Source organism: Python bivittatus, unplaced genomic scaffold (genome assembly GCF_059951505.1).
Source record: "Python bivittatus isolate LINGU-HERP-01145 unplaced genomic scaffold, Pbiv_v1 ctg000980_np1212, whole genome shotgun sequence".
Lineage (NCBI taxonomy): Eukaryota > Metazoa > Chordata > Lepidosauria > Squamata > Pythonidae > Python > Python bivittatus.
This window is the reverse complement of record NW_028277125.1, coordinates 46,232,602-46,248,485: the sequence shown is the minus strand read 5'-3', so window position 1 is coordinate 46,248,485 and position 15,884 is coordinate 46,232,602. Positions and strand designations below refer to the sequence as shown.

The window sequence follows — 15,884 nt, the reverse complement described above, 5'->3', positions numbered from 1 at the left end:
ATGAATCCATTAATGTGAGTGGTATTATTTTCTTTTGAGCTTTAGTAAATTCTCATTGTTTGAAGAGTTGGTGCCCTCCTTGGAAGTGATTCTGCTTATACCAGATGCAGCTAGCATTAATCTTAATCCTCTACCTAGCTTTCATGGCATTCCTTAAGCCACCTTGGACTCCTACATACTAAACTAGCTTTCTCCAGTCTAGAACATTCCAGATGTGTTGGAGCTACAACTCCAGGTTATGCAGCCAAGGTGGCCTCATATAACTTGTATTTATATTATTATTGATAATATTATTTTAATTAATAGGGCTTTAGGCCTCAAAAGATTTAGGTTAGAGTCCTGTCTCAGACAGGAAAGGCCAAATAGTTAACATCCTTTCCCTTGTACTTTTCAGTTCCATCATGAATTTTTCAGGATAAAGGTTTAGCTAAAGCTATTTGCAAATGCTAATCAGCCAGAAATTCTCCTATAACTTTTACAATGCTTCTTGCTTTTGCAACCATCTTTGCTATGGCAGACACAGGATCAGTCAGGTGCCAGGTTACTTCAAGTCATATAATCCACTTATTACAAATCATGCCTTTTATATTTAAGATACTTTGGCTGAAATAGTTAGCTGCTAAGACAGATATCATTATTTGGATAATGATCCCTGCATCCTTCTAGTTCAAATATAACTGATTATTTTTAGACCAGTTTGAATTTGTTACAGTGCTATGTACAGTATTCAGAACTAGCTACAACTATCAGAAAAGCCTTTGGCCCTTATTGTAAGACTCTATCAGTGAAGGGATATGTATTCACAAAACACTAGTAATATTGCAGGGGGGTGAGGGGCATTTTAACAATTAAAAGGATCGACTTCATTGAGTTTGTAAAGCACCTACATTTTTCTAAGCACTGTTATTGACAGTTCCAGCTTGCTGGTTTACACTCTAGGAGAGCCCTGTAGTATAATAAATGGTTAAGGTGTGAACCAGGATTGGGTGGCAAGGACCCAGGTTCATATCCATTCTCACCATGGAAGCCCACTGGATTATTTTGGGCCAGTAATTACTTCTCAGCCCAATCCAGACTTGTAGAGAAAAACTGGGGTACTATTTATACCACATTCAGCTCTTAAGGATAATACAGGTTCTAAATCTAGAAAATAATAATGCAAGTGTAGTGGATGTGTGAAGCCTGCAGAGTGGAAAGCTGGATGTCCCAACACTTCTCCCAGAATCCTCTAGGTCTTCACACTCCGGGGGTAGCGGCTTGATTGATCCTCCTGCCACCACCTGTATTCCAGGGGAGCACCTCAGCTGGCGTCCACCTTCTAACCCTGCTATATAAGAGGGTTCACACTCTCGATGTTGGTTTTGTGGCAATTTAAGGGTCAAAATGCAGACAGGGAAAATCCTACAGCACCATTGCTTGGCCATGCAGTATAAATGCGTGTGGTGACTAAGGATTCAGCTCATCCTTCTGCTTGGATAAATTAAGCTTACTGAAAAAAAAGATGCAACATAATCGGCACACCTGAGTCAATGTGTGTGACAAAGAGAGCTGCCTACTCTGGGGATGTGGATTGTGCCTCTGGGCCTCTAGTCTGGCATGCAGGCTTACATTCAGAAAAGGAATGGAGAAAAGGAAAGCAGACACAAGCTCCACTGGGTTCGTTTTCCCTTTTTCGATAGAAAGGAAATGTAAAATTTCTCAAAGGGGACACACACAAAATTCCTGGTTGATATAGAAAGACAGCTGGTTTTCTTTCTCTCGCTTTCAACTTTTGCTTTGATGTTGATCTTGGGAAAAGGATGCTGCCTACCAATAGTCCTTAGTGCCCTGAAAAATAGATCAGGGCCAAATAATAGGAAATGGAGAAGAAGGTCCCACATTTCCTAGTAGGTAATTGTGACTTCTCTTACATCTATAATAATGAGAGAAAAGCTTAAGCCTAGCTCATACTAAGTATATTGTCTTAATCCCATCATTTGTGTTTGTATACTCTTACAGTATTTATACATTAGCATGATTTGGTGAAACCAGCCAATAGCCTGAGATGAGAACAACGTACAGTGGTACCTCGGGATACGAACTTAATCCGTTCCGTGACTCTGGGCGTATCCCGAGTTGGTCGTAACCCGAAGGAAATTTCCCCATAGGGTTCAATGTAAATCCGGTTAATCCGTTCCGCCCTCTGAATTTGGTCGCACCCCGAGGCAAATTTCCCCATAGGGTTCAATGTAAATCCGGTTAATCCGTTCCGCCCTCCGCCCGAATTTGGTCGCAACCCGAGGCAATTTCCCATAAGGTTCAATGTAATTACCGTTAATCCGTTCTGGCGTCCACGGACCACACGGAAAGCGGCCGGGCGCGGCGTGGTGCGGCGCGAAAATGGCCAGGTGCAGCGCGTCGTGGCGTGAAAACGGCCCGGCGCGGCACGAAAACGGCGCAGCCCGGCGCGAAAACGGCCCGGCGCGGCGCGAAAACAGCCCGGCGCGGCGCGAAAACGGCCGCGGACCATGCGGCAGGGCCGGAAAAACAGCCGCGGACCACGTGGCACGGGCGGAAAAATGGCCGCGGACCACGTGGCACGGGCAGAAAATGGCCACGGACCACGTGGCACGGGCGGAAAATGGCTCGTACCCCGAGGCGGAGTTCGCAAACCGAGGTAAAATTTTGGGGCCAGAGCTGGTCGTAACCCGAAAAATTCGCAAGCAGAGGCGTTCGTATCCCGAGGTATCACTGTACTTTCTTAGAAAGTCATCTCAATGTTAACCACCACCTAGCTGCCAAATCAAGACCATTACACACAAAAAATAGATTTAAAAAAGGATGTTTAATGAAATGAGAATCAATGCAATTAGCATATAAATTGAGAGCAATAAATTAGTGAAGCCATCCAACAATACAAAAGCTGTAAACATTTCATCATCCCAATTTCTATTTTGAAGGCAAAATGGCAGTTGCAGTAGCTAAGGCTACTGCCTAAACAAGGTGAGTGATACTTGGCACACACAAAGGAGGATGTGACTTGGTCCTACAGTGATGTGAACTGTTTTATCTTTACTATAGCAACCAACAGCCAAAAATGTTGGATGCAACATTTTTCTTCCATTTCCCACTGCAGATTTTCACTCTAAAAGTGCTACTTGGAGTTCTGCAGCTGGTTTTGCAGTATCATTTTATGCCAAATTACAGGCCCCTGAATGCAAGGGTGTCCTATTCAACCAGTAGCATTTCTGGTTCAATTTGCAGAGGAAACAGATTTCTCTGTTCCCTAAAAACAAAAACAGCACTGGATTTTTGAATGATTCCAGAAAACGTTGGGATTTGCCTAGCTTCTTTTGCCAATGACTGATCAATAAAAGATGCAAACAGGAAAAGAGCAGACCAACAGATTTTTGGCTTGCCCTCCCATACTGCAGAGGTAGAACAGAGTTGGTCAGCTAATACTATTAGTTGCCTACTGGAATTTCACGATGAACCTCTCTTACAGCCATTGCACATAACAGAAGGCAAGGGTATGCACTTGGTGCCCTCCAGACATTTTAGACTAAAATGCCATTATCCTCAGATAACATGGATTGTGATCAGGAATTATGGGAAATGTAGCCCAAAACATCTAGAGAAATCAAGGCTATTTCTGTCTAGGCCAGTGTTTCTCAACCTGAGCAACTTTAAGATGTGTGAACTTCAACTCCCAGAATTCCCCAGCCAGCTGTATATCTATATCCTGTAGATATGCACGGACCACTCTAGCCCTTACCTTTATGCAGAACAGGGGAAAGTGGATTTCCAGCATAAGCATTAGGACTCCAGAACAGACTGAAAATGCACGACTTCAAATACAACTGCATCCACCTCCAGGACTCGCCTTTTTAAAACAAATTTCTATCTTGAAGCTATGAGTGGGAATACAGTGCACTCATTCTCTTGAAAAGGATGAATGTTGACTGTTTCAGAAAAGCTGTTTTATAGAAACCGAGTACCCTGTTGTCCACAATGGGAAATCATTGAGTTACATCTATTTCAGCTGTATTCAGCTAAATCAAACTTGACCACCAATCCAATGCAAAAAATAGAGATAATGGAATATGTGAATCCTACCTGTCACCTGTGGCAAAGCTGTAAACAGTATCTGGAGGAGGGGATACAAAGACCAGAAGGTTGCTAAGTTACTCGACTCTATCCCCCCTTATTAATAAGCATAATTTTTAATTGGACTGCTTAGCTCCCAAGCCTGGACATGAATTAGTATCAATAGGATCAGCAAGTAATTGACAAAAGACTTTTAAAAATATGAGATGATCACTTTTTCTGGACAACTTTGGATACAGAAGATACAAATTTTCAAGTCTCTAAGAATTCTACAAGGCTGACCAGACCTTGGCCAGACTCACAGGAAATTCAAGATAATTCAAAAGCTTCCATTTATCTTCCACTAGCCAATGCTGATCTGAAGAAGATGTAGCAATTCTTTTTATTCCCACTCTTTCCTTTTTAAATGAGTCATGCAGTTACTGACAATGGGAAAATACTGCTTGCTGTGATCTTCACTCGCAATTAAATAGTCTTGATTTCTCGAGAGTGACTCTCTGTAAAAGCCTGACGCTGAGATTTCACTGTCTGAAGGCGTCTGCCATGCAAGTTGAATTGTGACCAGGTGAGGAGCTGCAGTAAAGCACAGGTCATGGGGACAAAAACGAGGAGGTAGAAGCAGCCCTGGCGTAGTGTAGATTTCCAGGCTACACTGGAAGCCAACCTTGGCTGGGCACTCACTATACTGCTCAAGGGATCCCGTTGAAAAATGTCATAACCTGGGTCAACAAGAGAGATGGTTAAGAAAGATTAAAATTATTTCAAGAATTGAGAGGGTCTAATTTTGATCTTGCCATCATAATTTCTACTGAAAACCATTTCTTCATTTCTTTCCCCATTGTATTAAAGGCACTTCCAGATGAACAGCCCACCTGATGCCTCCATTATCTGGTTTTGTAATAATAATGAAATCAGGCTTGAACAAGCTCTCAGTATTTATAAGCAGGACATTACTGGGATAGGCCCATTTACTTCTTTGTAAGACTGTATGATTCACAGAGCAAAGAGTAACAGAGCTGTCCCTCCTGATCAACCAACCATAAGGAACGCCCTGCCTGTTCCACAACTGATTTCCTTCTCTCTTTTTAGCAAAATAGTAAAACAAAGTGCAGCAATAAGGGCCAAGTGACACTTCAACTCTTCAGCAGGGCGGTGGGGCTGGGGACTCAGTTCACTTTTGTACTGCAACTGCACTTCTCAGGAAGATCCTTCAGTAGAAATACAAGTATTTCACTACATGAAGTGATCTGAGCAAAACTGGAAAAAAAAATTCTCTTAACAAGAATCTTTCCACCTTTAAAAGATTAGATTGAAATCTTTTCCATCAAGCAGATTTAGTGGTAGAAAACCTCCATTCCTTTTGGGGGCACCTACTGGATATGAGATTTATTCATGAACAAACTATCCTAGCTTGCTGTTTCAAGCCCAAAGCTCTCCTGTGTGGTATCTGGAAAAGCAAAGCATGGACCACTGCAGCACTGAAAGGAAGAGGTTTCTTTCTTCTGTAGATTCACAGTTCAGGAACAAAATCTAGGACAACCTTAAAAAGAGGTACCACTGTGCTGCTTCTTTCCCAGACATATTCTCAAAGAAAAAAAGATTTGTAACTGATAAGCTGACAATTAAAAGCAAACAATGAATATTGTTATTGCTGTTGTTGGTAGTTACCTGCCCAATCAGAAAAGCTATCAGTTACCCTTCTCTGATACCCCATCTGGCACTTCACCTACCAGTATAAGCAGAGAGCAGCCAGGTGCCAATCAAGGGGGCAAAGGTCTGGCCTGGTTTAGTTACCAAGGCCACCATGCCAAACAAGAGGGCTGAGGCAGCCTGCTGCCTCCGATTTAGCACCAAGTCTTCGTCCACCAAGTCAGACACCACCAGATTCAGCAACTTGCAAGTCCCTTCAGTAAACACACGGTTACTAAGGAAAAAGAGAGGGAAGCTGTTAACCGAAGGCACTAGCACCAGGCCAAGAGCAATTCCCAGTACATTCTTGGCTGCTTTGAAATAACTGGCAGTTAACTCAGTGCAAGGAATGCTGTGCATGTCTATGTGTGTGTTTATTTATGTACATGTGTATGTGCTTGCATGTGCATGAATATATCTGCAGACAAGAGCTGGTTCAATTTTGTTTTCTTTGTAATTGGCCTTCCTCCTAGGTTGACCTAGGTTTATATATTCAGGAAAAGGCCCTATAAAAGAAACACAGAAGCATGTGGAGAAAGCCTCTACCTGCAACCACTACAGCTCAAACAGCCTCCAAAATTCATCAGCACAAAGTATAAAAATTCAGTGGTGCAATTTTTAATCATTTTGCAATCAGAAATATGAAAAACCTTGGAACATCATCCCCACTGAGGTGAGATTGGCCCTGACCCTACTGGCCTTCCGGAGGGCCCTGAAAACTTGGTTTTGCCATCAGGCCTGGGTTCTCATGGGAATACAGAGCCTGCAAAATGGCTGTATTGGATGTAAGATTTTGATTGCACTCTCCTGTTTTCTGTTTATAGCTTTTAACTGCTTTAATTGTCTTTAACCACTGTACATAATTGTTTCGACAGTTTTTCACTTTTACTGTTTTAATTGCATGAGCTGCCCAGAGTCACATATGTGAGATGGGTGGCTATATAAATCCAATAAATGAAAAATAAATAAATGGGTAAGTTGGTAAGTTTCTCCAGGGCATAAAGCATCTATTTCCTTTCAGCCTCCTTCCCCACAATGAAAAAAGGATCAAATTTACCCCCATTACAGTCTGACTTTAATGAAAATAAAAATAATAAAAAATGTGGTCCCTAGCCAAAAAAAACAAAAGCACCTGTCCCTGCTTTAATGTGCTTCTCAGTCTGGCACCAACCACAGCTCGGTTCACCAAATCTTTAGCCATATCAGCACATTTTAAAACACTTCATTCTGCAGGAGTTAGATTTGTAATATCAAAACAAAAACACTGAGCTTCAGAAATCTGATCCCCCACAAATTCAATCACCCCAAGAGAGCACTGGTATCTCAACAGGTATAAATAGTTAAGCATACATCCCAGAATTAAAATGTTAAGAGTCTAGCTTCACTTCTATGACATGAATCCATGTCAAATATTTTACCATAGCAGCTGTAGCCCATTGTCTATACCTAGCCCAATCCTCCAGTGTCATAGCAATGAAGCAATAAATACCTGGCTATGAAGAAACAGAGCAGGTAGATCCAGTCAGGTCCAGCAAAGAGCATAATCACACTGAGCAACAGCTTTAGGAAAAAAAGCCCTCGCACCACAGCATATACACCCCACTTCCGGCAGAGAGAGAGGAAGTAGAGGTTGTTGAGATGAGGAGCCACATAAGAAACACCTGAGACAAACAGAATCAATGGAGAAGAGCCAGAGCTTAATGGCAGAGTCTCTACTTTACATACAGAAGAATCTCTTGGCATTTAGATGTAGGGTAGGAAAAGAGATCTGCCTAAAATCCTGCAGTCAGTGCCAAACTAGATATGTTTTTTCTTGGTAATGACCTTCTTCGCATCTATCTACTCAGCAAGAAATGAAGGCATATACATTTTGAGTAAACCAGCTAAAAGTTACTTTGGGGACCATTTATCTTAAGAACCCAAAGCATAAAATTGACTTGGTTACACTGGCTTAAAAAAAATATTTCCAGACAATGGTGACCATAATGCTTCAGCTAAGATGGGATCATATATTTTCTATCTTTGAGGAGGAGTAACATCCACTCTCCAGTCCAGCTTTACCAGCTTTGCACCTCTATATGTGTTGAAACACCATTTCCATTGCCCAGTAGCATGGTCACTATATGTTGCAGTCCAATACATCTAGAGCACAATTTCTGGAAAGAAGAAACTATGGCTGAGCAGTGCCTCCTACTAGTCCCACCTTGGACTTACCTAGAAGAAATGATCCCATTGAGAGGGAGATGCGATCAGACAGCAAATGCTCCAAGAACAGAGGGAAGAAGTTGCTGTTAAAGTGGCAGTGAAAAACCTGTAAAACACATTTATGAGACCTCTAAAAAGGGCAATCAGAGAACAAATAATATACTGTATCGCCAATGAGATACCTGTCCCACATACATCCTACTTGGATGCAAGCTAAAGGATAAATATTCAAGCCAGTTCAATGGGTCTGTATCAGATCATAAAGAATCAATTTGATTACTTTGCATATCACTGACTTCTCTAATCAAGTATGTTCCAGAGAACGATGAAACCAAGAAGCCTATATTGCACAATCATCTCTAAACAAACCGTGGGAAGAGAGTAACTATTAAATGTGGAGGCAGGAAGATATGAATATTCTCACACAAGCCTCTGTCTTGACATCATGGTCTCAAAATTATTCTAAAGAGGTTGTGTTCTAATACTTTCAAGATGCAGATACAGCTGACTTCATAACACAATAATTATTTACACCATATTATATATTACTTTGGTTGTACATTACTTTTGCTAACATGCAAAGAAACCACAGAGTCTACGCTGCCAATTAATACTAACACTGTATCAACATCTGCAGATGTTAAGAACAGTGCTTCTACTCATCATATAATAGGAATCCCATGTTTAAAGACAGAATGGCCTCACAGCCTTTCCTCCTGTAATATGAAAGTACACTGATAAGAATGCAGAAAAGGAACCTTTGTTTTATTGCATACCATAGCTTTTGAAGATTAACTTCAAATTTCTTCCCAAAGGGAAGACACTGCATTTCTCTGGGTGAAAAAAAAGCACAATGATATTTAGAGTTTTCAGGAATGTTCTTATCCCACCATACAAATTATTTTCTCCAAGAAACAGGAAACTGAAGGTTTAGCATAAGTCTTCCCAATAGCTGACTTCTTGTCACACACAGCCAAGATAAGACTGATTAGTCAGATTCATTCTGAAATCTTTTAGATCAACACCACTTCCTAATTCCAACTTCACCAATCTATCACTTTCTAGATGTGTTGAACTACAGTTCTCAGAATTCCTAGCCAATGTGCTCCTCAACCAGACTGGCTGAGAATTCTGGGAGTTGTAATTCAAAACATATATTGAATACAATTGGCAGAGAATATCATGGGAGATTTATGAGATTATGCAGAAGATCACCACCACTCTACTGGGTAGGGTCTCTATCTACATTGCTAACTGGGCTTTTCCCTAGCAGTTAGTACTGTTTTGTTAGAGAGAGACTATGCAACTCCTACCTGCATTAAATTCATAGAGACAAACCATAGAAAATTGTGATGCCTGGAGAGCTGTTTGAGATACTCAGCCAGCGTGATTCTTTTCTCTCGATTTCTAGAAGGATGATCAATATATAATCTGCAGGAACAAATTACCACTTTTTAAAGACAGCCCACGTAGTGAATTCAGATCCTTATCTTCTTGAGCACTTTACCCTCTTTACCTAACTAAGAGAAAGTTCCAAAGCAATCATATCCTGGAAGAACAAGATACAAATGAATAATATTCTCTATCTTGTCCCTTACATAGAATGGTATATTTTTATCCAGTTACCAAACCAAAAGCAACACAGAATACAATTTGTTTAAAAGAGGACTTCAGTAAAACTTTCAAAGGGAATTTGGTACCATTCCATTACAAGCAAGAACCATCTGTGCTACAGGGTTCATTTAAAAAGCACTCAAGTATAGTACAACTGGGCTTGAAGTATATTCACACAGCAGATACAGATATCTTCTTTCATTCTTCTGTATCTCTCAACATTAAAGCTAGAAAGTTCATGGGAAAGGTTACAGGACATGAGGAAATATAGACAATTATCACCAACTATACTGAATCAGAAGGGGACAGCCTGGTGTCTTTCAGATATTTTGAGCCTCAAGTGCATAATCCTTGCCCTTGGGTCATGCTGGGTAGGGCTGATGGGAATTAAAATTCTAAACTTTTGGAGGGCACTGCAAATATCCAGGTTTTATTATTTACTGAATTATAAATTATATACAGAGAAATGGTTTGGTGTAGTGGTTAAGGCACCAGGCTAGTCCGTTAGTTGGTGTAGTGGTTAAGGACCAGGAGTCCGTTAGTTCTAGTCCTGCCTTAGGCATGAAGCCAACTGGGTGACTTTGGGCCAGTCACCCTCCTTCAGCCCTAAAATTCACCCTCCCAGTCACCCTCCTTCAGCCCTAAAAATTAATTAAGCCACCTTAATTTTGAATAAAAGGAGCTAGTGAGCACACATTAAAACATTTTATTTCAAACATTAAAAAGTTTGCATAACACTGTTCTAAAACAAAACTATTTCATTTACCTCCCAAAGGTTAGAAGTGCTAGATATTAACCAAATGCTTTCCAGAAATCCAATCAAATAATCTTAGACAATTGCTAAGAAGGCCAGTTCTTAGCATTATATATATTATTTGACCAGCAGAAAAAGCCCTCGAGTACCAGAATGAACAGACTTGTTCTGCACAAACCTCATAGCTTTCACATGTATGGATTAAAAGTATCCAGTGTTCAGAGGGATTAAGTGCCAAACCCAGTTATAACAGCTCCATACAGAAGTGCCAAAACCGTATTCCTATATAGTTTAGTAATTTACATTTTCCACTACATTTGGAAAGCATAGTTTCCTTGGTTTCCCACCAATTATGGATCAGAAAGCTCAGTCATGTACTGCTTTCTAAAAAAAAACTATATTCTTTACAATTCTATCTCCTTAAAATTTGAAGTCTTTGTCACTTCTTTCACAAGGAGTAAAACAATACTTGGAAAAAAGTGACTGCTATTTACCCACAATATTTTGTATCCACTGGGCAAGAATTAGAAGAAATATTATACAACCCAACACCACTCACTCTTTTAATGCTTCATTTTCATCCCATTTCATGTGTCCATCTGTCTGAAGCCACTGCCTCAGCAGCCATGTGGCCAAGGTAAACCCAAGTGCTGAGCAGAAAGCCAGAGCCACACAGAATACCCTGAAGGAGAAGAAGTCCTCTTTGTTCCACACAGCATAGGACATAAAGACTGAGAGGGAACCAATGGCACTAAAGAGTGAAGAGTAGAAGTTGAGGTCAGTCCTATCCTTTGCAGACACAGCAAGATCAGCAAGCAAAGCATTCTGGTTTAGATCCACCATGGTAAGGAAGCTGTCATACAGGCAGAGACAGATAAGGAACTGTAAGCCTGGGTGGGACCAGGCAATCCAAAAAGTCAGAAATGATACAGCAAATAATGGACCATTGTGGCTTAGAGCTTTGAGTCTCTTCAAAACAACCTCTGGAGTGGAGATTGCTATTCCTGACCTAAAAAGAAGAAAAATATAGTCCATGAAAATTGGTGGAGCTTCATTTCACTATCTTAAATTAAACATCACTTTTTGGCCAAATAGTAAACTAATTTGTCTGAAGCATGGATTCAAAGTTTTTTCCCTGACATTCTCCTTTTTCAGGAAAACTGTCCTCAGAGACCAGCACACAAGTAGAAAGTAATTTTCCAACATCAAATTGCTCATTAAAGAGTTGGAGGCCTTTCTCCAAACTCAGAGAAAAGGAACATTTTGATATAGTCTAGGTCTCTGAAAGGTTGGCAGTCTAAATTGATACAGGAGGTTAAACTTGATTACTTCACAGCCTGTCAAATTATAGGGAAATTTAAAGCAAAAGACATCCCTCTTAAGGGGAAAAATAAGAGACATTTTTTCCAGTAGTAAAGTAACCCACATAGCTATCTTTTTTCCTGTGAAACTTCTGTTTTAAGCTACTTTTTGAGTATGGAATCTGAAGGTCTGGAGGGCCAAGACGTATTACTGTGACTGGTGTGAAGTCTGACATGTTTAATTAAACATGCTTGTTCTAATTATTACGTTCTTTTGTATTGTTAGTGAGCTTCCCTCTGTCTTCCTATACTGTTTAGACTTTGAAGTAGGACATAAATGAAACTCAGCTTACTGCTGGGTGCTAAGAAAAGCTCTGTCACTCAACCAGCCAAATAGAGGATCGTTGAGGCTGTTCCAGATCAGAAAAACAGTCTAGGAAAAACAAAGAGTGAGACTTAGATGTTGAAATATTTAACCTAATCTTTCATCTTACAAGTTAGTCCTGCCTATATTGGGGAAGAATGAACACAAAAACAGAAATAACTATATATACCCTTTTAAGGAGCTGCTGAAAATTACATCAAGGGTGCCCGATCCAAAGCACTTTTACCCACTTTGGATCTGAATACTGCATACCTCTAATCTATATAAAAAGTTTTTTTTATGCTTATGCCATATTCTATCAGACCAATTACTGCTGCTATAAATAGCCACCATTCATTTTAAACTTTACCCAGAATAATAGCAAGCTACAGATTTTACATTTCACTGTCACTGAATCACAACCACTGCTAATTCTTTAGTACACATATATTTGCCACATGTTCACATACAAACATACTTGCTAATTGAGGATATCAGTTTATGCATCTATTGGACTTTTTCTATGACATTTATGCCAAATAAGCTTATTTAATCTCTGAAATATCACATGCTTCATCATGGATTCTAAATCAAGAAGAAAGGAAGCACCTAATGCTGATTTTCAAAGTTCAGGACTTACCTCCCCAATCCAGAAGGAAAGTTTATCGATTTTATATATGGAAACAAAGGTGTCCACGTAGTAGAGGAGAAACACATTGTGCAAAATTGAAATAAAGAGAGACAGGGATCCATAGACTACTCCAACAGGAAAGTTGAAGAGACAAGCTAATAGCCTGAAACCCATGTTGATTCAAGTTCTGGACATCACCTCCAGTTCCAAAATGATCTCTCTGTCCAGCACTTGCTGGCTTGTTGGTGGGACCAAACCATCATTAACTCTGTTGGACAGACAACAAGAAAGTGGGAAATTCAGTGTATAGGTCTGATGCATTCCCTACTCCTTTTTCAAAGAAAGAAAGAGACTATTTAGACTGCAACAAGGATTCCAACCTCAGTCTTGCTCTGTGGTTCAAAAGGAAATTTATAATAGGATTTATACACCACAGTTATTTTAACAACAGCAAAGGAATTATACATCATATGACAGCAGTTTTCAGATCAAACTTACTGCTATGTTGTACTTTGGACATTTATATGTTGCTCGTAATACAAGTCAAGCCTACTGTTTTGCTGATACTTCTTCATAGTTCCTAATTAAGTGTACAAAATCAATCCGTTTGTTAATTTAAAATTAAACAAACTAGAATGTCCTAACCTTGTATCTCAAATGTCTAGTAGTGGGACTGGATGGAGATGATGGAATTCATACTCTAATCTTGAAGAAGGCTAAAATGTATTACTAATATTATATAAGAAGGGATGCTGAATGTATAACTTTTAGTGTGCTTATTTTATATTATAGCCACCTTCCCATACATGGGTGCTGTCCAGAGGTCTTTGGGCTATAATATATTGAATTCTCAGTTTTTATGCAGGCTATGTTCACACAATATGTATACTCATGGTTAGTTGAATCAAGGTTTACTCAATTTTCTGGGTTGATATAACACACTGAATTATTAACCAACCACACAGAGTGAGTTCTTACAATATTCAAGGCTGAAATGTGGTTTCCTTCTAAGTCTCTCAGCATGTTGTTCCTATGCAGCTATAGACTAACTTCTGAGATGCTTTTTCTATAGAAGGGTTTCTCCCCTTTCTGGGAAAAAACAAGAAACACAGCAAATGTGTGTGCTGTTTAAGCCTCTTGAAAGCACAAGTTATTTCCAAGGCTCCTTTCAGAAGATTATGGCAAGCCTAAAGATCAGTAAGATGAAATATGTGAACTACAATACTTGAACTTCTGCAGCAGTTCACCTGGCACATTGGTACACTCATTACCTTAACCTGAAGGCATTGGCAGATAACATGCTAAAAACAAAAAACACAAGTTTTGCACTGGATGGTGTCTTCTGAATTCAGAGGTAGATTTGACCTTTTTCAATTAAATCTACATAATTTTATTTCACCATAACCTGAACAGAATTATTAGTTTAAAAAAATCCAAATAGGAATCTAATACAGTATATTGGAGAGGGAAGGAGAAAGAGTAAGAAAAATGTAAAACAGATTCTTAGATGGCTGATGTGTTGTCGAAGGCTTTCACGGCCAGAATAGATTCTTAGATGCATTTAAAATTAAGATTTTCACATGCAAAATTGACCTCCAATGACAGCCAACCACAAATAAACACTACTATCCCATGATGTATGAGTTAAACAAACAAGGAAATTATTTCTCATTTCCCAGCAATGTTATCTGATCTACTTCCTCTTACAAGAAACTAAATTCAACCCTTTGACAATTATAACCAGAAGCATTTTCAATCTAAATTTTTAGTCAAGATGTTGCTTATCTAAGCCATTAATGAGAAGCAAACCATAATATTCATACTCAAAAGAAAATGCTTGGCAGCTTAAGATACCTAGAAAATCACACTAAAGTTCATGGACTTTGTGCATTTTTGAACACAGAAAAACCCGTAAGAGTTTGTTGGATGGCATTAGTATTCCATGTTTAATCAGCTCTTTTGGAATCTAAACACTTTTTTCCTAAGGAAGAAAATGCTGTGCCTTGTTCTATAGCTAGGCCATCTATTTTAAGAGTAAAGTCCTCAGAAACCTGTTTGTTTTTGTTTACATAACTTTATAAAGATAAGGCAACCTTCCACAGCGTGGTATCCAGGCTGCAGAAAACTGGAGTTATGAACACTATATTAGGTTGCAACTAATTTTAGGGCTCAAAAAGAGAAAAACACTGGCAGGAAAATCCTCTCCCCTGTTCAATTTTCTGAAAGTAAGTACAACTTAAATCTGTGGGCCAATGATACCAGGAACCATTCATTTCAGGCAGAAATAAATGGTAAAGGAAACCGGACATACTTGGAGGCTTTGGCACCGGGTGATGGGCACTGCACACTGCCATGGCTGCCCCTACAAAAGCTCAGAAAATTGGGATGGAAAGGCCCACTCTGAGAAGAAAGGTGAGAATTTCATGCACAAGTAGGTAACTGGATGCATACGTCTCATGCCATTTTCCACAGGAGTATAACAGGAAAGTGACACATTCTACAACTGACCACCACATAGCACACATATACATTTGCAATACCCTTTTATTCTTGTGTACAGGCTTCTGTGGTCTAGATCAGTGTTTCTCAACCTGGGCAGTTTTAAGATGTGTAGACTTCAACTCCCAGAATTCAGAATTGAATTTGGGAATATAGATGGGAGCTTGGGAAGCATCCTTCAGCTCTGCCATTCAGCATGACAGGCATTAGAGAAGAAGCCCAAAGAAATACCTCAAAGGATGGGTGGGTAGTCTGACTCGGGGCATGAATCTGTAAGCGCAGGAGACCAAGAGGCGGCGAGCTAACCGTCCACCGCGACATAAACCGTTCTAGAACGTCCACGGAGAGGGGTTACCTCAAACTCGAAGGACTGAGAACGAACATTCTATAAAGGAACAAAGGCGGAGGAGAATTATAACAAAACTCTTTAACGAGATAGGCTACTATAAACGAAGAAGGGAAAAAAAACCCTCAAGGAAGTCATGAAGAGTTTTGCCTACCCAGCCATCACCAACCAGAATCCACCGGCGTCTCCGGCCCGAATTCATCTCTTCCGTTTTCAGCTTCGCGCAGCCGTACTTCACTTCTCGCAGTTCCAAGTGACGTTCACAGGACGGCCATTTTTAACCCTAAAAGCGGAGGATCTTTAAATGCCATATTTGATGTGGGCAATCATAATAATAATTTTTTTAAAAAAATCGTGCAGTATAATTGGTACATGTCAGGAAAGTGGTTGTTTTT

At 39.9% G+C, this 15,884-nt stretch overlaps 1 protein-coding gene across 3 annotated transcripts; it reads right to left on the bottom strand.

The window, feature by feature from the left end:
* Nucleotides 1–2,809: 2,809 nt before the first annotated feature.
* Nucleotides 2,810–15,712, bottom strand: SLC68A1 (solute carrier family 68 member 1). 3 transcript variants are annotated; one of them, XM_025169074.2, is made up of 10 exons: nt 15,644–15,693; nt 15,375–15,528; nt 12,654–12,912; nt 12,003–12,082; nt 10,908–11,357; nt 9,294–9,411; nt 7,990–8,086; nt 7,265–7,436; nt 5,817–6,010; nt 2,810–4,805 (listed from the first exon to the last, which is right to left on the bottom strand). In XM_025169074.2, the coding sequence occupies exons 3-10, from the start codon at nt 12,816–12,818 to the stop codon at nt 4,552–4,554; spliced, it is 1,530 nt and encodes a 509-aa protein (XP_025024842.2). In that variant the 5' UTR covers nt 12,819–12,912; nt 15,375–15,528; nt 15,644–15,693; the 3' UTR covers nt 2,810–4,551. The 3 variants fall into 3 exon arrangements, with proteins under 3 accessions (XP_025024842.2, XP_007421089.2, XP_087988185.1); XM_007421027.4 differs by lacking the exon at nt 15,375–15,528 and having other exon boundaries at nt 15,644–15,712; XM_088132059.1 differs by lacking the exons at nt 12,003–12,082; nt 15,375–15,528; nt 15,644–15,693 and having other exon boundaries at nt 12,654–12,763.
* Between the last annotated feature and the right edge of the window lie 172 nt (nt 15,713–15,884).

Excerpts from the sequence above, each read along its gene's own strand:
- SLC68A1 (XM_007421027.4), bottom strand. The coding sequence starts at position 12,818 with ATGGGTTTCAGGCTATTAGCTTGTCTCTTCAACTTTCCTGTTGGAGTA. Across the intron at positions 9,412-10,907 it reads GAAAATGAAGCATTAAAAGA|ATTATATATTGATCATCCTT; the intron begins GTGAGTGGTGTT and ends TTGTTCCTGCAG. Across the intron at positions 6,011-7,264 it reads CTCTGTTTCTTCATAGCCAG|TAACCGTGTGTTTACTGAAG; the intron begins GTATTTATTGCT and ends CTTTTTCCTTAG.